Below are 23,927 nucleotides of genomic sequence, written 5' to 3'. Positions count from 1 at the left end.
GGTTGGTTGGTTGGTTGGTTGGTTGTGTGTTAAGTGTTGCAGACGCTTTCAAAAGGACGCGTTATTCAACCAAAATAAGAACAAAAAAAAAAAATACTCTCTTTATTACACCCCACTCACTAAATCAAATGAGCACTGAGATCGAGATACAAGAGCCACAAACTCATCACTTGAAAAGAAAGAAGGGCCCATCCCACTACTCCGCATCTAAAAGACATAGAGTGGGGACAATCAAGACGGAAGTCGAGGACATCGAAGAATCGAGTGAAGACATTGCCAAACAATACAAGAAGTACTCAAATGCACCAAAGTATGACCTCAATAGTGAGGAACTATACTGTGTGTGTCGAGAGCCAGATGAAGGGGAGTTGATGGTGGCGTGCGATGGGTGCGAAGAGTGGTTTCATGCTAGGTGCATGAACATCAGACCCGAGCTTTCGAACTTGATTAGCAAGTTCTATTGCAAATTTTGCACTTGGAAGGGTAATGGAGTCACATTGTGGAAACGGAAATGTCGTCTCGATGAATGTTATGAACCAATCAAGGATCATTCCAAGTATTGCAGTGAGGAGCATGGCAAGGAGTATATGAGACGATTACTTTTTGAAAATTGTTCCCTCGACCAGGGCGTTGTTAAGAAAGTGTTGACACATGTGGGTGGCGAAGTAGTGAAACTACATGTGTTGGGACTGGAGTTTCCAGAGCTTTCAGAGGTTGAGACATATCGACAAGATGGGAAGATTGGCCAGTTTCCTCAATCTGTGCGAGATCAGATTGAGTTGTTGCGAAGGAGAATTGAGGATATCAAAAGGAGGAAGCAGATTCAAATACGAGAACAAGAACTACTTTTACAGGTGAAGGAAAATGTGAAAACTATCAATGAGAAGTTGTCGTCACTAATATATCCTTCTACAGAAGAGGATAGTAAGCCTAAATCCAAAAAGAGTAAACAAAAGAAACGTATAGATCTTTGTCTATGTGACAGGGGCGAGCATGTTTTAATTGAAGAAATTGCCAGTGATGAAAAGTCGTTGGAAGAAGTAGCGACCAAAGTCAAAAAGAGACTTGATAGTGATGAAGAAGATAATGATGGCGATGACGAGGATGAGGATCCAGATTGGTTTCGAAGTTGCATTTGCATCCGAGACAGGAAGAAATGTTACCGGCACAATGGTTGGTGGAATTTGTCATACGATGATACAGAGAAACTTTTAGACCAACTCAGATCGAAAGAGGTGGCGATAGAGACACAAATCGATGTAGTTTTGCGGGACTATTCAATTCAAAAGTATAACGAAAAGTAAGATTCAATTGTTCTATATAGAATACAAACACCTCACAACACGGAGAATCACTTCTTTTTTCCATTTATAGTTGCAACGATTCTTCTTGAATGTTTGTAGGTCCTGAACTCGCATAGCCAGACGCCTTGCCAAGTACCTGTGTTTAATTTACCATTGGTGATAGGAATAGATAAACTTACACCAACGGTGGAACTTTTAATATGACCAGGCATGTCATCGGCACCTTCATCGGCATGGATGTAATGGTTTCCCTCTGGTGCAATCCTATCCAATGCTGTATTCATGTCTGTTCTAACATCCGGATCGCAGTTCTCATTCAATGTGAGACCGGCAGATGTGTGCTGTAAAAATAGATTCAAAATTCCTACTTCGTAATCGCGGATCTGAGGCACTTTTTGGTAAACTTCGTCGGTGACCAAGTAGCACCCTTTAGAGCGGGGTGATAAGCTAAATGTTGTTTGATCCCAGCTGGACATAATTGAGTTCAATTGTCGTTGAAGTAGATGAATGAGTTGCAAGTATTTGCCACTGGAAACCTTCCACGACAATTGCAATTTTTCATCATCTTTGCTCTCCAATTTTGTGCAACAAAATGGACTGCAGGAGTTTGCAAGAGTCTGATCGGGATTACTGTGAAAACAATCTGTACCCTTTCAAAAACTCTATTACTATGACTTGAGCGGAATTCAACTGCGACTATAGACTGGACGATAAATGTTATTAAGTTCTAGTCTTGGTTGAAATTTTTGTTCAATTGGTAATATTTCTGCTTAATTTGAAGCAAACTTAGTTTGAAAAATTATGAAACTTTGTAAATGAAAAAAAAAAAAAAAATTGACTAGAACATATGAGTAGTCCAAGCGTGTCCTCAGACCACAGATGGTCTCCCATATGTTAGCTGCAACCTTTGGAAAAATCTGCTTCTAAATATCGCCCTCGTGAAAGCTTTGTATGGCTGCTGCAAACATTCTCAGTTTTTGTGTTCGAAAGCTCTTTGAAAATTTAAGAGATGAGATCTCAATAATTTTTTCCCTTTTTTTTCACCAAAGTCATTATTCTTACACCACTAGTCTCCAGTTATCACAAAATGCAAGTGGCGGTACATCAAGACGACGCTGATATCTTGCTCAAGCAAAAGAACATTCTTAATGAAGATGTTGTGGAAAAGTATAGAGTCGCGGGTCAAATCACTCAAACAGGATTGACATACCTTACATCCTTGATCAATAACTCCTACCATTTGGGAACCACGGCTAAGTTGACGATTCAGCAACTATGCCTCTTAACTGACTCATTTTTGGCTGAATTGTTATCAAAACACTACAATAAAAAGGTTGATGAGAAGGGTATATCATCTCCCACTACGATCAATGTTAATGAATTATTGATTGGATTTGCACCTGAAATCGATGACGAGAGAGGCTTGTATTTGAACGAGGGTGACGTTGTAACAGTAAGTTTGGGAGTTCAAATCGATGGTTATACATCCAACTTGACCCACACGTTGGTCATATACCCAACAAATGCCGAATTGAAACCAAATGGACCATTGTTGGGCAATAACGCCGATGCCATTTGTGCCACGCATATTGCCACCGAAGCTGTTGTTGCTTTGCTCGGGGCCTCTTTGTCACCAGAAAAGATTCCAAATCAGCTCAAAAACAACTCAAATGCAATCACTGGTACCCAGATCCGCCAACTTGTCGATGCAGTCGCCGCGTGCTTCAATTGTGTTGTTGTTCCAGGATCAAAAGTTAGACGAATCAGGAGGTTCTTAGCTGGACAAGCAGAAGGAATTGTTGCTGAGCGTGATTTCAAAGGTGTGGTTTGGGATGAGTCGCATCAAGAAGCTAGTCTCTTGAAACAAAGTGCACCTCATTCTACTGAATTGATAGCCACCAGCGAGGCTAAACCAGTTTCCACTTCCACTTCTAGTGCTATACCTACCGATGAGTTTGTTGTTGTTCCTGGCGAGGTTTACCACGTGGATATACGTATGTGTGGAGTAAACTCTGAGGAATTGGGAATAGTTACAACAGAAGAGATTGATCACTTTACAGGAAAGAATAATAAGCAGGAATTCACCTCCAAAGCGTCAATATTCATTCGTGATTTTGCCGTTGTCCATCAGTTGAAGTTGAAGACGTCAAGGAAGCTTTTGGGTCAGATTGACAAATCATTTTCTGTATTCCCCTTCAAACTTGATTTTGCCAGCAAGGCTTATCCAATCAAAGTTGATGCAACTGAAGAGGCAATAAGGATTCAAATAGATCAATTGAGAGAAGATTTGAAAAATTTCAGATTAGGTGCTGCCGAGTTGAGCAACCGTCATCTTATACAAAGTAAACCTATACAAATCACCAAGTTTGTTCCTTTGAAGGAGATCTTGTTAACTGCTAATCCAACGGGTAAACACGGTATCGATGCTGCCAAGCCTGTCTTACCCGGTATGGAGATTCCATTGCCACAATTGAACATATCGTCAATCAAATTGAAATCGTTATTGAAAAAAGGTCACAACATAGCCAATGTGAGAGAAGCTACAACGGTATTGATAAATGACCAATCACAAGAGGTTTTGAGGTTGAACGGAGGAGAGACAACAGCAAGAGTTAATTGGATACATTCGCAATACAGGCTATCCAATGAGTTGAATGAGGTGATTACTCACTTGGTTCAATTGACAAAGGACAAGCGTTTTGGTATCAAATTGAAGGAGGTTGGTCCCCACAAAATGACACAGCAAAGTTTAGGAGTAGAATCTATGCAAATGGATTAATAGAAATAGAAAGATTGTTGTTAGTGGAGTTTTGAAGGTGTACATCCTCGCATGTTGTAAGGGGTTTTTAGTTCTACCGACGTAGCGCTCACTCCGCACTCGCGTGAATGGGCGGATCTCTCGGGCGACAACCGCACCGGATAATGTCACAAGAGCAAAGAATAAAAAATAATTTTAGAGGCGCTACAACGGCAACGAAGAGAAAAATAAAAGATTGTCGTGCATAAGTGTACAAATAAAATTGACTGAGTGAGTGTCTAAGAATTTAATAAACAAACTTTCCAAACAAATTTCGTCCCATTTTTCCCTCATTCTAATTTGCTTTCCCATAATCTAAACAACGCACAAGTTATATCCATCACTGAAAGGTATGTGTAATTTACTAGATTTTTTTTCAGTAGCCAAGTCAAGTCAAGTCAATGAATGAATGAATGACACAGAGGGATATGATGCATTGTGTGCGCTAGTGTGATAGTCGTTGATCAATTCACATGTGTTTTATGATCACACCCCTATTCGACGACAACAGACAAAAGCAAGCGTTGATAGTTTGAAAGAGAGACAAGGTGAGAAGGAAATCATGCAATCAATCACACATGTGACCACTACATTTGATCAATTACAAGATACCGGTCTGATTCCACTTTCATATTGGAGTCCAAAAGGTATACCCACCTACAGCCCATTGATTTGTGTTTATGGTTTGTGTTGTCAACTTTTTTGCCATTTTCTTGAGTACACTTTTTATGACACAAGACACGACTTTCACACACACGCACAAAATTTTTTCTCTTCAGATTGTCGACGTCTCAGGCAAAAACGATTCGGAGAGAGAGAGAGAGAGAAAAAAAATCAACAACAATCCGCAAGTGACATATATAAAACACACCACCGAAGTTACCCACATCACAATCTACACCATAGATCTTCATTGAGTTAACAATCCATCTCAGAAACATACTCGAAAAACCCATTGAATACAGATTCTACGACTTGTATGTTGTGCGCGCAAATACTACATGAGTGAATTTTGGAATGTTGGTTCTTTGCATTTTGGCACGAACCCACACACACACACACACACTCTCTCTCTCTCCAAAGAAATTCAAACATTCTACGTTGCACTTGACTTTGACTCCTGCTCAACATTTTACTAACTTTGTTTGTCTAGTTTATATATTATCACCGTACACACACACGCACACGCACAACCAAATACCCAAAGCTAGAAACTCCATAACACTCTCAGAATGACTGTCTCACGCGAAGATTCCGTTTACCTTGCCAAATTGGCCGAACAAGCTGAAAGATACGAAGAAATGGTTGAGAATATGAAAGCTGTTGCTTCTTCTGGCCAAGAATTGTCTGTTGAAGAACGTAATTTGTTATCTGTTGCCTACAAGAATGTTATTGGAGCACGTCGTGCCTCATGGAGAATTGTTTCTTCAATTGAACAAAAAGAGGAATCCAAAGGTAACGAAAATCAAGTTGCTTTGATTAGAGATTACCGTGCCAAGATTGAAGCTGAATTATCCAAGATATGTGAAGATATTCTTTCTGTTTTGGACAATCATTTGATTTCATCAGCTCAAACAGGAGAATCCAAGGTATTTTACTACAAGATGAAGGGTGATTACCACAGATATTTGGCTGAATTTGCTGTTGCTGATAAGCGTAAGGAAGCTGCTGACTTGTCATTGGAAGCTTATAAGGCTGCCTCTGATGTTGCTGTCACTGAATTGCCACCAACACACCCAATCAGATTAGGTTTGGCTTTGAACTTTTCTGTTTTCTACTATGAAATTTTGAACTCCCCTGACAGAGCTTGTCACTTGGCTAAGCAAGCTTTTGATGACGCTGTTGCCGATTTGGAAACATTGTCTGAAGATTCATACAAGGATTCCACTTTGATTATGCAATTGTTGAGAGATAACTTAACCTTGTGGACCGATTTGTCGGAAGTCCCACAAACTGAAGAACAACAACAACAACAACAACAGCAACAACAGTCGAGCCAACAAGCTCCAGCTTCTTCAGAGGCTAAGCCTGATCAGGAATAGAGTTAATGTAAATCTTATAGTTATTGTATCGTATCTGTGTGAAATAAATTTGAACTAAGCTAAAAGAGAGGAGAAGGCATATAATGAAGATGCAAAGTAGTAGTACTGCAGAGTAAGGAGCAAGTTGTGAGATGAGCACCTCTCAGATAGACGTTGCTTATAGAATGCAAGGTGTCTTTATTATTGTTCTTACTGTTTGAAAAGAAAAAAATAATAATAAAAAAAAAAAACTGACGCGCCAAAGATTTGATCATATATACACGACCACAATTTCTATTTGTTATGATTGAGAATGTGATTGAGAAAGAGAGAGAGAGAGAAAGAGAGAGAGAGAGAGACCAGATCAACTCAATAAAAAAAAAAAACAACAAATACTCGTGTCTAATTTAGTTGTTGTCAAAGAAAAGGGTCTACAGAAGTGAATAGTACACCTGGTTTTACAATACATCACAATATGCCAGAGCCAGTAGGAGTAGCAAATTTGCCTAACCAAAGGTACGTACTGACATTAACTACTTGAATGGGGATATCTATGAAGGAAGATTCACTTTTCTTTTTGTATTGTTCGTTTGCTTTTACAACCAAAGCACACACATGAAATACGTGAAAAAAAAGCCTACACACGCCTCAACCCAATTGCATTGAAACAATACTAACTTCAGTCTCTAGGTACAAGATTGTATCCAAAGAGGGGGCAACCTTCACCATTATGGTTGCTGGAGAAAGTGGATTGGGAAAAACAACCTTTATAAACACCTTATTCCAAACTTCCTTGAAACAACATCAAGATCCTCGCAACAGGCACAATAAGTTTACATCATCTCACCAGACTGTGGAAATTGATATAGTTCGAGCCATTTTGGAGGAAAAGAATTTCAAAATCAGATTGAATGTGATTGATACACCAGGTTTTGGTACTAATGTGGATAACAACGATTCTTGGGTCCCCATTATCGATTTCATTGACGATCAACACGAGTCCTTTATGAAACAAGAACAACAGCCTTCAAGGCTCTCCAAGAAGGATTTGAGAGTACACGCTTGTCTTTATTTTATTAGACCAACGGGCCATCTGTTGAAACCTTTGGACATCGAAGTTATGAAGCGATTATCAACTAGAGTTAACTTGATCCCCGTGATTGCCAAAGCAGATACATTGTCGCCTCAGGAAATGGACAACTTTAAGAATAGAATAAGAGAAATCATTGAGGCTCAAGATATAAATATTTACACACCACCTTTGGAATTGGATGACCCTGCTAGTGCAGAACATGCTAAGCAGTTGATTGAAGCAATGCCATTCTCCATCATTGGCTCTGAAGAGGATGTTGAAGTTGCTCCTGGTCAGTTCGCTAGAGGTAGAAAGTACCCATGGGGAGTAGTTGAGATTGAAAATGACCAGCATTGCGATTTCAAAAAATTGAGGAGTTTGTTGTTGAGAACAAACATGTTGGATTTGATTTTGTCGACAAATGAATTACACTATGAAACATTCCGTTCGATTAAATTGGGTAGTGATGAGGGAGAAGAAGGAAGGTTGAATGGTGGTGGCGAAGATGGATCAACTGAAGAGATGGTCAATGAAAAGGGTGAAGTTGTCAAGAAGCCTTCTACTAAGAAACCGAGAAGAGTGTATAACCCAAAGTTTAAAGAAGAAGAAGATGCCTTGAAGAAATTCTTCACTGAACAGGTCAAAGCAGAGGAGCAAAGATTTAGGCAATGGGAAACCAATATAATCAATGAACGAAACAGATTGAATCAAGATTTAGAAGAGTTGCAATCGAAATTAAAGAGTTTGGAGGAGCAAGTTAAGAAATTGCAAATTTCCAAACGTTAGGACAGAGGTTGTAAGATGAGACTCGTCCTCTTTTCTTTTTTGATATCTAGCTTAGTTCGTAAGTAAGTAAGTAAGTAAGTAAGTAAGTGAGTGAGTTTGAAGCTTTTGTTTATTTCTGAGGTTATGTTTGATCACACATGGCATTTGTACAAGAATACGTTGGTGGTGCCTCTTGAGGGGAAGGAGAGGATTTTTCGCGGTGACGGTTATAGGTGGAAGTATGTAGGAAATTGAACACAAAAATTTTCTTCTCTTTTGGGAATACCCAAAGTCCTAGTGTTCGAACAAGTATATCACCATCACAGGAAAAGCTGTCTCCGTAAGTGGTCTACATCAAGCTATTCGGCATTAGAAGCTCAACAGATATGCACAACAATGACAACACAATGAGATACGTAGCCGACTCTAACCACGGCACGAATCTAACCTACAGTATGCAAACTCCGCTAACGCAACACGATTCACATAATTCATCACCGCCGGAGCACAAGTATAAGAGAAATTATCGCGCGTGTCTCAATTGTCGCATGCGGAAAGTCAAATGTGACTTGGGACCCGTTGATAATCCTCACGAGGGGAAGTGTGCTCGTTGTTTACGAGAGCGCAAAGATTGTGTATTTGTTGAGAGTAAGCGTGGTGGAGCTAACAATGTATTGAATGGGAGACGCAAAAGGCAGAAGCAGAGTCACACTGTGGAGTATGAGAGGAGCCAGTCTCCTCAATCTCTTTCAACCAATAGTCACATAAATCAAGGATCTGAGTATCATGGGACAAATGATTCTTCAAATCATTACAGCTCTTCACCACAAGCACTACCTGGAATTAACAGTATTCTTAGTGAAAACGATGGGAAAAGTGGCTTACGTCCTCACAACCCGATTCCATATGAGTCAATGCAGAGTACATCGACCTCAACAGATATCAAAAGCGACAATATTGCAGACAAAACCGGACGAAATAACCACTTTGCTACAATGGAAGGGGCTTTGGTGTTTTTGGCCAGTGCCGCGGGAACCATTGCCAAGGCTGATGAGAGAGACAATATTGATGCAAGAGCCAAGTACGATCAGATTGAAGCCATGACAGGGAATAACACTCATAAACACAGTGTTGATGAGAGCAACAGCACGCCACCAGTGGACCAAGTGGATACACCTGCTCAAAATCATACTGCTGCTGCAAGCCATCGCTCTAGCGTTGATGGTGGAGCACAAGTGTCACACCCTATAAGCCGCAATGATTCCATAACAAGCCAGCAGCATAATGAACATGGATTTCTTACAAGCTCAAGTCGACACAATTCAACCGATAACACAGCTCAGATATACCCATATATGAACCCCACGAGAAACAAACGAATGACTGTGCCAGCTGCTGAAAGTGGATACGCAGTACGTCCAAAAGCATCGAAAAAGCTTTCGAGCATCGAGTACATTGGACCTTCCCCGCATGGCATACTTACCGAAGAGGAAGCGGAACGATTAATTAACTTGTTTTTTTCCACTATGCACCCATATTTCCCTCATATCCCTAAATTTCTTCACTCACTGAAGGTATTGTCAGGATATCCTATACTACTTTGTGCCATATTGACTATATCGTCGCGGTATCACCCATTTGAAAACAATGCTAGCAGTTTGCCAAATGGGAGCGTACCGAGAAATATTGAAGTTCATGATCGATTATGGCTTTATGTCCAGCGATTGATTTCGCAAACCGTGTGGGCCGAGGCTAGTACGAGATCAATTGGCACGATATTTGCATTTTTGCTCTTTACTGAGTGGAATCCACGGGCTATTCACTGGAGATGGTCCGATTATGCTAATAAGGCAGAAGAAGGAGCAAATGACAACGAGACAGGTGTGGGTATTGGTGGAGGATTGAACCCACAAGGGAGTAGTGCTGGTATCATGAGTTCAGCGACTGCTTCGTTAAGTGGTAGAAGCGGCAGCAATGGCGATGGTATGGACGGCAGTGGATCTGCAGGTGGCGGTCTGAATCTTGCAGGATTGGGTGCAATGAGAAGGAGTCATCGTATGGCGTGGATGTTGATTGGAAGTGCTGTGCGATTAGCTCAAGATATGGGGTTTATGGAAATGAGCTCAAAGACACTAATTGCAACGCATATAGCTGAGATCAATTCAGTTATGGATATATCGCGTCGATCCATGCTTGCTCATTCGTTATCGGAGATTGATTTAGAAGAAGATGAAGTGAGTGAAGAAGATGTGGAGTATGGCGAAGATGTCGATGACGATTTCAACATTATGAAAATGAGTGAAGAAGAACTCAAGCGAGCTGCTAGTGAACACATATTCAAGTTTACCAAGGCACAAAAGGCCCAGATTGAATTGTTACAGATTATGTCGTTGGGCCATGAGTCATTTTATGGGTACAAGGCGCAATTGGGTCAGTTGTCGCAGCGGCAGAATTTGGCGGTGTTGAATATCATCAGCCCCTTGATTAACAATTGGAGTCGGAAATATCGGCAGTTTCTTGTCCCCACCAGTGGTAAATTGGCTAAACATGTGTCTAGTTTCCAACACCAATGGACAAAGCCCAAGTCGAGAACATGTCAAGAAATCAGTGAGTCCATCCGACAAGAATCTTTTATATTTGAGTTCAATTATGTGAAACTTTATATATACTCATTGGCATTGAGTCCATCACCGAGAACCATGATGGGGAAGAAGAATAATCGAGTCTCGCTCAAATTGGATGAGTTGTCGAAATCAGCTCGATTCATTGAACAAGCATTCAATGCAGCGAATGAGATGTTAAATGCTGCACATAGGATTCACAAGTTTAAGATGTTGCGATTCATGCCTGTGCGTTGGTTGACGAGATTAGTGCGTGCCGTGGCATTCATTGTCAAATGCTACTTGACAATAACCGCTCAAAAGAGTAATGGCAGTGGCTCTGCAGCTTCGGCGTTTGCATCAACGAGAGAAACCTACGACCCGACGGTGTTGTCTTTTAGTTTGATTAGTATTGATGACATTTCTTCCCTGATTCATCGTGCCGCGTTGACGTTGAGAGATTGTTCGCCAGATGAATTGCATTTGTGCACGAGGTACTCCAATATTTTGATGTATTTGTATTCTGAAATGAAGAATAAGAAGAATGAGCAGGAGGGAGAAGACAGGGACATGGATGTGGGTGTGGGTGTGGGTGTGGCTAGTGGCTGTCATATTCCACACGTAGAACGAGTTGCCGCTGATGGAGATCAGCAGCATTCCTACGGACATAATGCACCGGGAGCTCAACCTATTTCCACAGAACAGTCACTGTGTTCGCATGGTGGGCCTTTGAACAATGCAAATGAGCAACTCACTCCACAAGCATATGAAAAGCTGGACGCATTCCCATACGGTCCATACTTTAAACAACCAACCAATGTACCCACGTCGGCACCCATAGCCATTGGAGTTACAGGAAAGCCAATCAGCCCAATGCCACTCAACTCGCCATCGACATCGACGTCAGTTTCAGTGCCAGCACAGGCAGTATCAGCAGCAGCAGCAGAGGGAGCCATGCCTCCACCACCAACCCAACAACATGACAAAAAAGAATTCCTTAACTCATCAACCTCGATATCAAACACAGGTGCTGGTGTCAGCAATTCGTCAGACAATTTCAGTCATCTTGCATCGGCCGGAGCCAATAACACTAGAGGGGAAGGTGCAAGCAGTAATGTACCCACGGGGAATCAAAACTACACCCAGAACAATAATGTGATGGGAATTGGTGATTCTGACGTCATGGATTGGTTTATGAATAACCAAACTATTGGATTGGATTTCGTTGCACCTTGGACGGAGATGATTGAGCAGCAGTTGAATTCCAACGACCAGAATTTCTATTTCTAAGGGAGAGAGAGACAGAGAAAGAGAGAGAGAGGGATGTGTTAAATGGTGAATAGAGTGCTTATACGTGTTTGTTAGATGAGAATAGTACGTTGCTGAATTGCACCATTTGAGGAACATTTCATGTACTATGGTCTACATACTTAACTCTGATGGTTCTATCTACTCTTTTGCAAAAGTTGAAACAAATTGGACTTTATTGTATACTGAGTTTGATAAATCAAGGAGGCGGTGCAATCGCGGAGAGAAAAAGCCTCTACAAGTGATTGTTTTCAAATGAAATTTTCGAATGAATTTTCGAGTCCCCATTCTCTAGTCTTTCTACTTTGTCTTTCACGTTGGGAACAAGAGATTTCTACTCTGTTAATTTATTGTACAGGTTGTGCAATCTTTTAGAATGTGTTGCAAAACGCGTGCAACATTTCGAAAAAAAAGCTGAAATCGTCTAAAGAATAAATCCTATTGTTTTGAAAGGTGTGTTCCTGGAAACAAAAGCACATTTATTTTATGCGTAACTCTTGAACTTATCTCCCTCGTCTTACACATACCCACGTGGCAGGTAGCTTAGTTTTGCACAAGTGAAGGGGAAACTAACTTGAAGCCCGAAGAGCCCTGTGTATAATAAGTATAGGCGGATTATAGCGTCAAAGCCCTTTCTCCGTCCTTGGAGCGTTTTATTCTGTTCCTGAAATTAACCAACGACATTTGCCGACTGATAGATAGAGCGATAATGTATATAGGACAGGTTTTGTTGTAGTTTTGCTTGTCTATTCGTACTTGTGGTAGTTTGTATAGCTTTTGCATTGCATGAAGTTGTTACAAAACTATTTTTAGATACACACGCCAAGAACGCAACAAAAAAATAAAATAAAATAAAAAAAAAAGGGGCATATAAAGATGGCTGGCTGTTGTTATGGAACAATCGTTCCAATCAGTTGCTGACTCCACCAGATGCATAATGACAGAATGTGAGGGGAAGTGCGGGGACTCATATGGAAAGATCGGGTTTGCTGTGTAAGTCTGAACTTGTAGTCAGCATTAATTGCTGGGAAAAGACTGGCGGCTTTTAACAGGCGACTTTCGCGACACAATTACTTCGGAAGAATTGGAAAGTCGTTGCGCAGCGGGGCATTCGCCTCATTTCTTCTTCCCACGATTGCAACCAAAATACTGGTGGTAGGGAGATACGTGCAATCCGTCCCACTCTTGTACTTTTGTACAACACACCCCGTCTCTCTGTTGTGTTGTGTAAATGATAGAAGGAATGGATGTTGTACGAATTTCAGTGGTATGTTTTTGGGAAATTTAATGTTTTCTGCATTGTGTCAAATTGGTAACCAGCTAAGTATGTTTTGACCCTGCCAAATTTTTAAAAAAATAAAATAAAATAAAAAACAGAATATGTGAAATACACGACTTTTTTATTAGGGTAGTTTTGTGGTTTGTGGTTTGTGGTTTGTTTATGTTTACGTTTATGATGCATAGTTTGTAGGTCAAACAATAATTGCCAAATACAGTAAATTAATCAATAGAAATAAACAGATTCCATTCAAAGTACGAGACTATGAGGAGAAATGTGTACACCGCAAACCGACTATAACTGTACCGCAACCATAAGCAGAGCCAACAGTGGATTTAACTGTAGGCCGCTTAGCCTCATAATAAGTCCTGAGAAGCATTCGTCTCAACTTGGGTATTGGCCTACGGGGTCTGGCGTAAATTTCATATGCACCAAGGCGAATCAAAAAGTCAGAAAAAAAAGTAAACAAACATATCCGCACAATTAATCTCGAGAGGTTTAGATACTGGGTACTTATTAGCATCGAGTCGAAACGAGACAACACTTGTGGTTGAGCTGAAGCTGTTTGTGTTGAGGCAGGAACTTAGTACTCATAGCGACAGCAACGAAACTCTTTTGCAAAATGTATGTGTGTGTGTGTTGCTTGTGCTTGTGCTTGTAATATGTTTATTGTATTTTTGTGTACAAAGTTAAGCCCGGGGAGTTTTACATCGAGGCTATGCTGAATGCAAAAGAGGAGAGAGACTTACCGAAAATGTCGTCATTTTCTCTATGAACTTTCAAGAAATCCTATAGAGCAATACCGGCCAGTGAAAGAGTAATCACACTCAATCATGACAGTGTGTGCTTCTTTTGAACGCGGTCTACACTCAAGTCCTTCTCTGAAAATTATTCCGAGGTCTGATGTCCTTTGAAGAAAAATGTCTCAAGCTCGGTTGATTTTGTGGCAAGCTCCTTTCGAATTGGACGCACACTTTTTACATCCAATCGGGACACAAAAATGACGACAGAAAAATAAAAAAATAAGCGCCAGATTCCGGTCTCCCACATTTTAATCCAACAAGCATCAAGGAAAGTTTTGAGTTGAAGAGACATAAATACAGTAGTCCAATCAGTCATTACCCCAATGATACATTGCAAGGTACTTTCAGTTGTTCCTGTATCTGCTTTTATGGAATTTTTCATCTCTCTGTGACACCTCTTTTCAACACCAGACGGATTCTAAAAAATGGTAAATAAACAAACAAACAATAAAAGCATACACAAAAACAACCAACAGAAAACACACACACATACAGTACGTACAAAGAGGAAGTGGCAAAGCGGATAAAAGTAAGCGCGCATAGAGAGCAATACAGACTTTACGACATTCTGCCTTTCTATCTCTATAAAATTTTTCTTTTTCTGTTTTCAAGTCAACGAAATTCAACTTTTTATTTTTTAAAATTTTTTTTTTTTTTTGATTCCTTTTCAACAACCCTCTTTTTCTTCTTCCTTTTTTCCAACAAATCAAAACTCCTTTTTCTTCAGTCCGTTCGCTTTCATTTTTCTTTTTTTAACCTTTTCTTCAATTCAACCAACACCTGTTTCAAATCGAAGATCATGCAATTGAAAAACTTGTTAGCTGTCTCAGCTATCGCAGGATTTGCTTCCGCTGCCAACAGTATGTATTGAATTCACAGATTTCACGATGATGATGATGTTGTTGTTGTTGTCGTCTTGGTTGTCCTCGACCATTTAATTTTCTTGTTCTCGGATAATCTCAATTCAAGCTTTTGGTTTTTTTTGGTGATTTATTTTCTTGTCCAAAGGGGGGTCGGTCCCCATATTATTGATCACTAACGATCTCGCTGTTGGATGGATATGACTCGAGAAATGAAATAGGTGTACCTTGCATCAAGTTGCATAGTTGATATGCCAACAACATGGCAGCATCGTCTGCGGAATATTTATACTAACAACGCCTTCGTCTAGACTCCACTTTAACTACAGCCACCCCATCGATAAACTCGGGTTGTTCTTTCTCAGACTTCACCGCTACTGCTTCATCACAAGTTTCTCAAGTTGCTGCTTGTGAAACTGCTGCTGGTACTGTTGTCATCAATGGTGATGCTTTTGGTTCAGTCGAATTGACTGGTTTGCAACAATTCTACGGAGACTTGGCCATCAGAAACGTCACCAAAGCTCAAACTATTAACGCACCAACCTTGCAATTGGTTTCAGGTGATTTGGAAGTTAACGCTTGTACCGTTTTGTCTAACTTGAACTTGGCCCAATTGACCACCGTTGGTACCTTGGAATTGAACGCTTTGCCAGCTTTGGAATCAACTGGGTTGTCTGCTGGTTTGACTTCTGCTGAATCCATCATTGTTTCCGATACCGGTTTGAACCACTTGACAGGTATCAATGTCTACCAATTGAAGGTCTTCAACGTTAACAATAACGGCGATATCGACTCAATTGACTCTGGTTTGCAAGAAGTTACTGACACTATTGACATTTCCTACAATGCCGAAAAGGTCGACGTCAACTTGGATCAATTGACCTCAGCAAAGAACATTGTCTTGCAACAAGTCAACTCTTTCAATGCCCCAAACTTGACTGTCGCTAACGGTTCAATCTCTGTCACTTCGTCTTCTCTCGAAAAGCTTGAATTGGCTCAATTGAAATCAGTTGGTAACGCTATTGCTCTTAACAAGAATGACGAATTGGAAGAATTGGACTTCCCTAAGTTGACTACTATTGGTGGTGCTTTGCAAATCTCAGACAACGACAACTTGAAGTCATTGGAAGCTTTCAAGAATGTCACTTCTATTGGAGGTACCGTCAACATCAACGGTTCTTTCGACAATGGTACTTTTGACTCCTTGACCAAGGTTGCTGGTGGTTTCATCTTGAAGATTGACGGTGACTTGTCATGTTCCGCTTTCAACAAATTGAACTCAAACGGTGATGTTAAAGGTGACAAATTCCAATGTCAAGATCAACAAACTACTTCCTCATCGTCATCAGCCAAGAAGAACTCACAATCTTCTGATTCTTCAGACTCAAGTGAAACTGGATCAGGTTCTGGATCTTCCTCTTCAGATTCATCTTCAACTTCGTCAGGCTCATCAAGCAAATCTAACGACGCTTCATCATCAAGAGTTGGATTGTTTGCCACCGTTGTTTCCGCTTTTGTTGCCATTGGTGCTGCATTGTTTTAGGAGAGAGAAAAGAGTTTTCACTTTGAATAGAAGTAGCCGTTTTTTTTGGTGATATTTTTAATGCTTGTTTTTTAATACATATATATTTTACTCAGTCTTAAGAGCTGAATTTAGCCGTAGCCCTTAATAAAAGAGATTGCAAATTCTCACAATAAAGCTTTCATCCAGTGCTTCTCTATAGAATCTGTTTATCTATTTGCTCCATTTCGAGTGCCGTAGCCACCTCGTCAGCAAATAAATCAGATACTTTGTCAATGGAGGGAAGTGTGTCAACCTGGCCTCTCTTCTCCAACTCTCGACTCAATGATGTTGCTTGCTTCAGTCTCAACCCACACATTTCAAACGTGTTCAAGAACTTTAGATCCGGATCGATATTAAGCGCAACACCAAATTCAGTAACACCGTGCCGTACTCTAACACCAACACTTGCAATTTTGGCCTCCTCTCCCTCTTCACCATCAGATATCCAAACTCCTGGATTATCATCCAGTATAGTACCTCGAACACCAAATTTTTCAAGGACATTGACTACCGATTGGAGCAATACTCTATTTACAAAACATTTGGGAGAAAGTTTGACAAACGACTTCAAGTTGAGCACCACGTATGCCACAAGTTGTCCCTCCCCGTGCCAAGTCACTTGACCACCGCGTTCCAACTGGTAAAACTTGCACCCAAAACGAACAAAATTTTCAATGTCTTGTTGACTAACTTGTTTCTTCAGTTTCAAGCCTGATGCGTACACATTCTCAAATTGGAAAGTAAGCACAGTTGGCGGTGGTTGAAGTAGTTGATACCGTTTTAAAAGATCCTGTGTGGGTGAATGAATTGAGCCCTGCTTCTCGATACCTCGTATACTTGTTTCCAACCTCTTGTGGGCTAGATTTTGCTCCATAAATGCTGACTGGATATCGAGGCCATGCTGGAAAGTTGATATACCAGGGAAGTGAATATGCTGGAGGGTACGATTTGTCTTGTTGATTGTGTGATAGTACCTACACATTGAATCCTAAATTGGTAATCCATACATTCAATTGTGTTTACCTTTTTTGAGAATTTTCTCTTGATTCTCTACACAGCGGGTCCACCATCTAAAGTAGAGAAGCCTCTCAATGGACCGGTATCAAGACAAGCCAAAGCCCAAATCGCGACCGGTTTCGGCAATTATATCAACCACGACAACAAATGTCACTTCCCATGACCATGCGTCGCTCTCCCTGCCCTCATCTGCAACGCAACTAACACAATTAACTTCACAACAAACCTCACAAGCACAACCGACTTCAAACCCCACCCATCTTCTACGCAGCTCTAAAACAAAGGCAGAACTGCTGAAACATTTACAGCCACCACCTCAGATCTCATTAGAGAAGGCATTGAGAAAACCACCTGTGCAAATCACAAAGAAGGATATTCTCAGAAATGATCTGCGTGCTGCTGCTGCTGCTGCTACTACTACTACTGCTGCTACCGTTAGTGCTGATTCCTTGAAAATCAACCAGCCCAACCACGATCGGGCTGAATTACAATTTCTCATTTCAATCTATGCTCCCGGACTTCGCCCGTTGCGTGATACGAGCTTGGCTGAACGATTGAAAAGTCGGCTTCCAAATATGGTGGAAAACCAGGATATCAACTTGTCGCTACATTTGTTTCTATCGACAATCATGGTGAAATATGTAAATCTGTGGTATTTAACGAAATTGAACACCAAAAATCTCGATTTCCCAAAAGCCGTCTATGATGATATTTTGGTTCCTACGGTGAGAGATGCAGCAAAGAGGATTGAATGTACAAGTGGCTGCGATTTATTGTCCTTGATGGATGATTTGGCTCTGATATTGAATACACATTTGGAAGACTTTGTTGGGGATGAGAACGGGAAGTATCTGTACAAGGTACTTCATGACTATTACCATTTGGCTGAGACTGAAAATAGTTTATTCTATGACCCCTCCAAGGATCCAAAGGACATACTTGAAACTTGTCTTGCACAGAGACACGCCATATTTGAGAAGATAGGGATTGGAAAAGAGAACCAGATGTTGCTCTACTTCCGAGTCATGGTGAAGCTGATTCTTGAAAAAGTAATAGAGAATAGCACGAAAGATCCAATCTTCACCTCAAAGATAACCAGCGATTTGCTAATTTTGATACTTGGTGATTTAGTAATGAGCCAAATTTTCAAAAAGGTTTCGTCCCTGGAATTCATATTGAGTTCGATAAATAACGCAGTATTGGGATTGTTATCGGTGATGAAGGTGCGAGAGGAAACCAAGGTCCTGGCGGCTAGTTACCGGCAATCGACAATTTCCACCATCGCTGCATTTTTATACACCACGTATCTACAGATTGGATTATTTGTTCTGGCCGTTAGTTTGTCTTCTGGGTACGACGCACCCTTTGATGTGATAAACTCCTCAGTTCTTGTACTTGCGGGAACAATCTTATCCCTCAGACAAACACGACCATTGCTACATAACTTCGTGTCGTCACTAAAGTGTATGATTTTGAGCTTCCCAGGGTTGAAAAATCGCCTCAACAACGTGGCCCTGAATTACTTACTAGGCAATTTGAGGAGGAGTTTAACAACCGAAGCAATTTGCAAAATCACTAACCAATTGAGATTAGCTCTATTTTACCCAGAGAGCAAAGATGGACAGAAACACGAACTTACTGTTACACTTGACAATGTTATCGACAATACTATCGAGCTATTTATGCACATTCCCATGGGGAAGCAACTCGATCGATCTGTTGTACGCACTAAAATCAAGCGAGTCTTGACTGTGTTTGACCACGATGAGCAGCTAGATCCAGACAACAAACTCAACCAGCTTCTAGCTATTCGGTTATTGGACCGTGTAATATATGCCATATATAACGATATCTAAGAACACTCAAAATTTTTGCAGTAAAAGAAAATGCATTGCGTAGAGAATGAAAATTCTCCCGCGAATAAAATTGTAAAATCATACCACCCCAACTTCATACAAACTCCTCTACAAAGTCACCTCTGTCTGCTTCACGTCCCCGATGTTCACTGCTCATTTCACTAAAAGGCCTCACTCACTACTATCTGCAATTGCCCACTCACAAAAACGGACATTTGTCTTCACCACGCTAGCAACTACTCTCTTTGGATCTGTGCTTTGGTCTAAAAACAATGTTCTTGCTTCAAAGATGGAAAACAACGAATTGCATTACGACGACCCAAACAAGAAGTTCAATTTGGATAAGCAACCAACTTTCCAGCGTTCAGAGCCAGATTATCCTGGCCACGTACCCTTGTACAATTTTGAAAAGGCGTTGATGTTTCTTGGCTCGTCAATTGGATCCTTTTTCCATCCTGAAAGAAACGAGTTTATTGTTGCACTTGGGGAATCAACAGCCATCGAACCAGTATTGAAGAGCTTACAAAGGACGATGTTGAGTAATAAAACAGGAAGAGAAATTCTTCGTGAAAGACCTCGTATAACTTCGACTTCTTTGGATTTAGACTATTTGCGCTCCTTGCCTGATAACACAATCGGCAAGCAGTATATAATCTGGTTGGATCGAGAAGGGGTTAGTCCCGATACAAGAGTGCCTGTTAAATACATTGACAATGAAGAGCTTGCGTACATATTCCAACGTTATCGTGAATGCCATGATTTTTACCACGCAATCACTGGATTGCCCATTATTATCGAAGGTGAAATTTCGGTAAAAGTTCTCGAGTATCTCAATATCGGCATCCCAATGAGCGGCCTAGGCGCATTGTTTGCTCCATTGAGATTGAAGACAAGTCAACGTAAGCGATTGAGGGAAATTTATTACCCTTGGGCATTGCAAAATGGACTCTTTTCCAAACCTTTGATCAACGTGTACTGGGAGAAGATATTGGACAAGGATATTGGTGAATTTAGAAAGGAGATGGGTATCCAGCCACCTCCAGATTTGAGAAACATGAGAAAGGAGTATTTCGCAATGAAGAAGAAGGAGAAGGAGAAGGAGATGAAATTGGAGCTGCAAGGATCGAAGGTGTGAGAGTTTGTATAGAGGAACGCAAAATTCGTATGGCGACGTGTAATGCGTACAATGTCTTGCCTTGTAAGATACTCTTTGTAAGATACTCTTTTCCTTTCTCCAAATTGTCAAGGCTATGCGGTTGAAGTTGAGTCACGTTTGAAGCTGTAGAAATTTTTAAAGTTGCGACTTGTATCACAGAATTTCAGTTGGTGTGTACGCGGCAATAGCAAATATATAAATACCAAACATCGAAAGAGCTCAACTTTACATCTGGCTTCTAACAACTAACACCACATCTTATTCAATAACTGACTATGTCACAGCTTTTCTATAAATATTTTCTACAGAAAGTACGTGTATTGAAAGACAACATAAACTGATTTCCTTACTAACCAGACCCTATACAGACAAATCTTGACCATCTCGTGACCTTTGGAGAACAAGAGGATCCTTATTTCGAGGAGATACCCGAACAGGATCTCCACTTTTACCAAAGGAAAGGCGCTAAAAGAAGAAGAAAATTACCATCTTTTATTCCAGACCATGACTTAAAGATCTTGAACAAGATGAAGAAACGTGCCTACAGATTGGATTTGCAATTGAGTTTGTGTGGACTACGTGTCGGCTGGGCTGGTGTCATTGGGTTGATACCGGGTATTGGTGATGTAATTGCCTTGTTATTTGCCTTGCAATTAGTGAAACTCGCGCGACAGGTTGAAGGTGGGTTGCCAGCCAGTTTAGAAGCGCAAATGATGGCTAATGTGTCGTTTGATTTTGGTATTGGATTGATTCCGGTTGTTGGTGACTTCATCAATGTCATGTATAAATGCAACTCGAGAAACTTCGTGTTATTGGAAAAGCATCTAATCAAAAAGTACGGCAACAAAGCGGGGGTGAAGTCGGTGCCGGCGACGTCGACAATTGATCATAAGACTGCAAAGACGCAACATAAGGGCACTTATACTGCGGGTGGTGCTGTAAGTGACCCCGCAAACAAAGTATAGCAGAAGTAATACAAAAGTAATACACAAGTCATTACGGTTTTTCTGCAAATCTCTTCTCTATTGCATCAAGTCTTTGTTTGAAATCACGGACAAACATCTCGAGCTGGTCAATTTTCATAAACTCTTGCTCGAGTTCATTGCATGTTTTGAGCAACTTGTCAATATCCTCGTACTGTCTTGAGAGATTCAATTGTTTCTCAAAATAATCATCGTTGATGAGATTTTGTTTCCGTAGCACAGAATCGTAGGTTTGGTCCGTCAAGGTCTTTATATAATCTTTGATCTTGAACATTAAGTAGTCATAACTCAATGACAACTTGTGTAGTTCCAAGGGGTCGGTTTCTTGGGATGGCACCCGCGATAAAGATTCCGTGGTTGATGTGGTTGTCTTAGGGGCAGCTTGTTTATTATCAAAGGTGCTGGGATCTGGCACCTCTGCCGCCCCCGGATCGTTTCCATGTGGACTGCTGCTCTTCATTTGAAGTGTGCTTGTTGCACCGTTGGAAACGGTGTATAGTATCTCTCTCCTATTTAACGAAAGCACACACACACTGATGATCCGTTTTCTTGTCTAATTTTTTGTTGTTGCTTACACAAAAAATTGTCGAACATAATTTGTTCTTTGAAAGCAAAACTTTCAACTAGAGGGCAACGACTCATCTACGGCATCTAATTGAAATCGACAAAGACCTACGGTTGATTACAGCTTTACAATTGATCCTGAGCCAGACTAGATAGCCACTACATATTGAATCGCCTGAACTCTCGCCCTCCATAATGTCCTCATCTTATTCGCTTGATAAGATCAACCCAAAGTTATTACGTCGTATTTATCGAGCATGCAGATCATCCAATGATGAGCCCAACTTGGCCCTCAATTTAGAAATTTGCGATTACGTCAATGCAAAAAAGGGTTCAGCTCCTAGAGATGCTGCCATTGCTGTTGTTAAATTGATTAGTCAAAGGGATCCACACACTTCCGAATTGGCCTTGGCGTTATTGGACAATTTGGTCAAAAACTGTGGGTACCCCTTCCATTTGCAAATTTCGAGAAAAGAGTTTTTGAATGAATTGGTGAAAAGATTTCCTGAAAGACCTACTATGAGATATTCACGAGTGCAACGTTTGATTTTGGCTCAGATCGAGGAGTGGTACCAAACCATTTGTCGTACTTCAAAGTATAAGGATGACTTTACTTATATTAGAGACATGCACAGGTTGTTGTCTAACAAGGGGTATGTTTTTCCTGAGGTCAAAGTGGAAGATATGGCGGTGTTAAACCCAGGAGACAACTTGAAGTCTTTGGAGGACATTCAAAAGGAAGAGGCCGAAGTGCACTCGGCTAAATTGCAGGAATTGATTAGACGAGGAAGACCACAAGACTTACAAGAGGCCAACAAGTTGATGAAGATTATGGCTGGTTTCAAAGATGACAATGTCAAGGAGAATAAAAAGCAATTGAAGGATGATATAGTCAGATTAGGAAGAAAAGTTGAAATCTTGGGTGAAATGTTGAATTCGATCGAAACTTCAGGTGGTAAAATTGGAGATGACTCTGATGAAGCGTTACTTGAACTATATAGCTCAGTGAAGAGCTCGCAGCCTATCATAACCAAAATAATAGAACAAGAAGGCGAAGAGGCTGATGAAGGAGTCAATAATCTTTTGGCGTTGAATGATGATGTCAACAAGGTGATACAAAAGTACCAATTATTGAAGGGTGGTCAAGTAGAGGAAGCAAGGAAGCTCAACATATCAGGTGGAGCACGAGGTGGAGGAGCAGGAGCAGGAGCAGGAGCTGACTTGAATTTGATTGACTTTGACGATGAACCGGAAGACGTTACAGCTAGCAAGGAGCAAGGGTATAGCGACTTGTTGAGTGATTTGTCCAACTTGACATTTGGTGACAATACCGCCAGCTCCTCCACTACCAACGGCAACAGGGTAAATCCATTAAACTTGTATGGAGCTGGGGGGTCTATAGCTTTGGGCGGAAACTCAACACAATTGCACCAGCCTACACCAACGACTCAAAGTTCCTCTAATTTTGACTTATTAAGTGACTTAAATTCTCCATCACCACAATTGCAATCAAACACCGGAGTCAGTAAACAAGTCCAAGGGGGATTGGACCCGTTTGGATTTGATTTCCCAAGTACCACTCCCTCAAACTTGCAAAAGCAATCGGGCCAGCAAAATTTTATCAACACTATTAACGTTAACCAGGCTAGTAGCTCTTCAGCCAGTCTCAAAATCGCGGTTGGAGTGTTGCAAGCTACGTCATCGTTGTTTAAAGGTTCAGTTTTGATCTCAAATGTTCAAGCTCAAGCTATTTCACAGGTTAAATTTATGCTTGCAGTGCCAAAGTCTTGTAAACTTGACTTGAAACCTCAGTCAGCTGATTCTGTTCACGGATTCGCAAATGAAGGTATCACGCAAGAGTTTACAATTGAGAATCCTCAAGAAAAGCAATTGAAGATCAAATGGAAGGTTGAATTTAAAGTTGGAAGCGATCTTCAGGAAGATACTGGTGTGACAGTATTGAAATAGAGATGTATAG

General features: G+C 40.8%; 12 protein-coding genes across 12 annotated transcripts; 9 read left to right on the top strand and 3 right to left on the bottom strand. All coding sequences in view use genetic code 12, as the record gives it.

Annotated features, from left to right (window-relative positions):
- Positions 1-128: 128 nt before the first annotated feature.
- SPP1 (Spp1p) lies at positions 129-1,304 on the top strand (the record flags this gene model as incomplete). The annotated part of the gene is made up of 1 exon (XM_051750760.1): positions 129-1,304. One exon carries the CDS (start codon positions 129-131, stop codon positions 1,302-1,304), a length of 1,176 nt encoding a protein of 391 aa, XP_051609977.1.
- Positions 1,305-1,351: 47 nt separating this feature from the next.
- On the bottom strand, positions 1,352-1,780 carry KGF57_001543 (uncharacterized protein; the record flags this gene model as incomplete). The annotated part of the gene is made up of 1 exon (XM_051750759.1): positions 1,352-1,780. The coding sequence occupies one exon, from the start codon at positions 1,778-1,780 to the stop codon at positions 1,352-1,354; it is 429 nt and encodes a 142-aa protein (XP_051609976.1).
- Positions 1,781-2,391: 611 nt separating this feature from the next.
- Positions 2,392-4,083, top strand: ARX1 (putative hydrolase; the record flags this gene model as incomplete). Its single annotated transcript, XM_051750758.1, has 1 exon — positions 2,392-4,083. One exon carries the CDS (start codon positions 2,392-2,394, stop codon positions 4,081-4,083), a length of 1,692 nt encoding a protein of 563 aa, XP_051609975.1.
- A 1,250-nt stretch (positions 4,084-5,333) lies between these two features.
- On the top strand, positions 5,334-6,143 carry BMH1 (14-3-3 family protein; the record flags this gene model as incomplete). The annotated part of the gene is made up of 1 exon (XM_051750757.1): positions 5,334-6,143. The coding sequence occupies one exon, from the start codon at positions 5,334-5,336 to the stop codon at positions 6,141-6,143; it is 810 nt and encodes a 269-aa protein (XP_051609974.1).
- A 454-nt stretch (positions 6,144-6,597) lies between these two features.
- Positions 6,598-7,980, top strand: CDC12 (septin; the record flags this gene model as incomplete). The annotated part of the gene is made up of 2 exons (XM_051750756.1): positions 6,598-6,638; positions 6,813-7,980. 2 exons carry the CDS (start codon positions 6,598-6,600, stop codon positions 7,978-7,980), a joined length of 1,209 nt encoding a protein of 402 aa, XP_051609973.1.
- Positions 7,981-8,414: 434 nt separating this feature from the next.
- ARO80 (Aro80p) lies at positions 8,415-11,849 on the top strand (the record flags this gene model as incomplete). The annotated part of the gene is made up of 1 exon (XM_051750754.1): positions 8,415-11,849. The coding sequence occupies one exon, from the start codon at positions 8,415-8,417 to the stop codon at positions 11,847-11,849; it is 3,435 nt and encodes a 1,144-aa protein (XP_051609972.1).
- A 2,899-nt stretch (positions 11,850-14,748) lies between these two features.
- Positions 14,749-16,352, top strand: ECM33 (Ecm33p; the record flags this gene model as incomplete). The annotated part of the gene is made up of 2 exons (XM_051750753.1): positions 14,749-14,809; positions 15,121-16,352. The coding sequence occupies 2 exons, from the start codon at positions 14,749-14,751 to the stop codon at positions 16,350-16,352; spliced, it is 1,293 nt and encodes a 430-aa protein (XP_051609971.1).
- Positions 16,353-16,527: 175 nt separating this feature from the next.
- On the bottom strand, positions 16,528-17,247 carry KGF57_001537 (lipoyl(octanoyl) transferase; the record flags this gene model as incomplete). The annotated part of the gene is made up of 1 exon (XM_051750752.1): positions 16,528-17,247. One exon carries the CDS (start codon positions 17,245-17,247, stop codon positions 16,528-16,530), a length of 720 nt encoding a protein of 239 aa, XP_051609970.1.
- A 217-nt stretch (positions 17,248-17,464) lies between these two features.
- Positions 17,465-19,246, top strand: KGF57_001536 (uncharacterized protein; the record flags this gene model as incomplete). The annotated part of the gene is made up of 1 exon (XM_051750751.1): positions 17,465-19,246. One exon carries the CDS (start codon positions 17,465-17,467, stop codon positions 19,244-19,246), a length of 1,782 nt encoding a protein of 593 aa, XP_051609969.1.
- Positions 19,247-19,388: 142 nt separating this feature from the next.
- KGF57_001535 (COQ4) lies at positions 19,389-21,367 on the top strand (the record flags this gene model as incomplete). Its single annotated transcript, XM_051750750.1, has 2 exons — positions 19,389-20,375; positions 20,771-21,367. The coding sequence occupies 2 exons, from the start codon at positions 19,389-19,391 to the stop codon at positions 21,365-21,367; spliced, it is 1,584 nt and encodes a 527-aa protein (XP_051609968.1).
- Positions 21,368-21,398: 31 nt separating this feature from the next.
- Positions 21,399-21,845, bottom strand: KGF57_001534 (uncharacterized protein; the record flags this gene model as incomplete). Its single annotated transcript, XM_051750749.1, has 1 exon — positions 21,399-21,845. One exon carries the CDS (start codon positions 21,843-21,845, stop codon positions 21,399-21,401), a length of 447 nt encoding a protein of 148 aa, XP_051609967.1.
- A 299-nt stretch (positions 21,846-22,144) lies between these two features.
- GGA2 (phosphatidylinositol 4-phosphate-binding protein) lies at positions 22,145-23,917 on the top strand (the record flags this gene model as incomplete). Its single annotated transcript, XM_051750748.1, has 1 exon — positions 22,145-23,917. One exon carries the CDS (start codon positions 22,145-22,147, stop codon positions 23,915-23,917), a length of 1,773 nt encoding a protein of 590 aa, XP_051609966.1.
- Positions 23,918-23,927: the final 10 nt, after the last annotated feature.

The sequence above is a fragment of the Candida theae genome, assembly GCF_024610275.1.
Source record: "Candida theae strain CBS 12239 chromosome Unknown scaffold46, whole genome shotgun sequence".
Lineage (NCBI taxonomy): Eukaryota > Fungi > Ascomycota > Pichiomycetes > Serinales > Debaryomycetaceae > Lodderomyces > Lodderomyces theae.
This window is presented reverse-complemented; position numbering and strand designations above follow the sequence as displayed.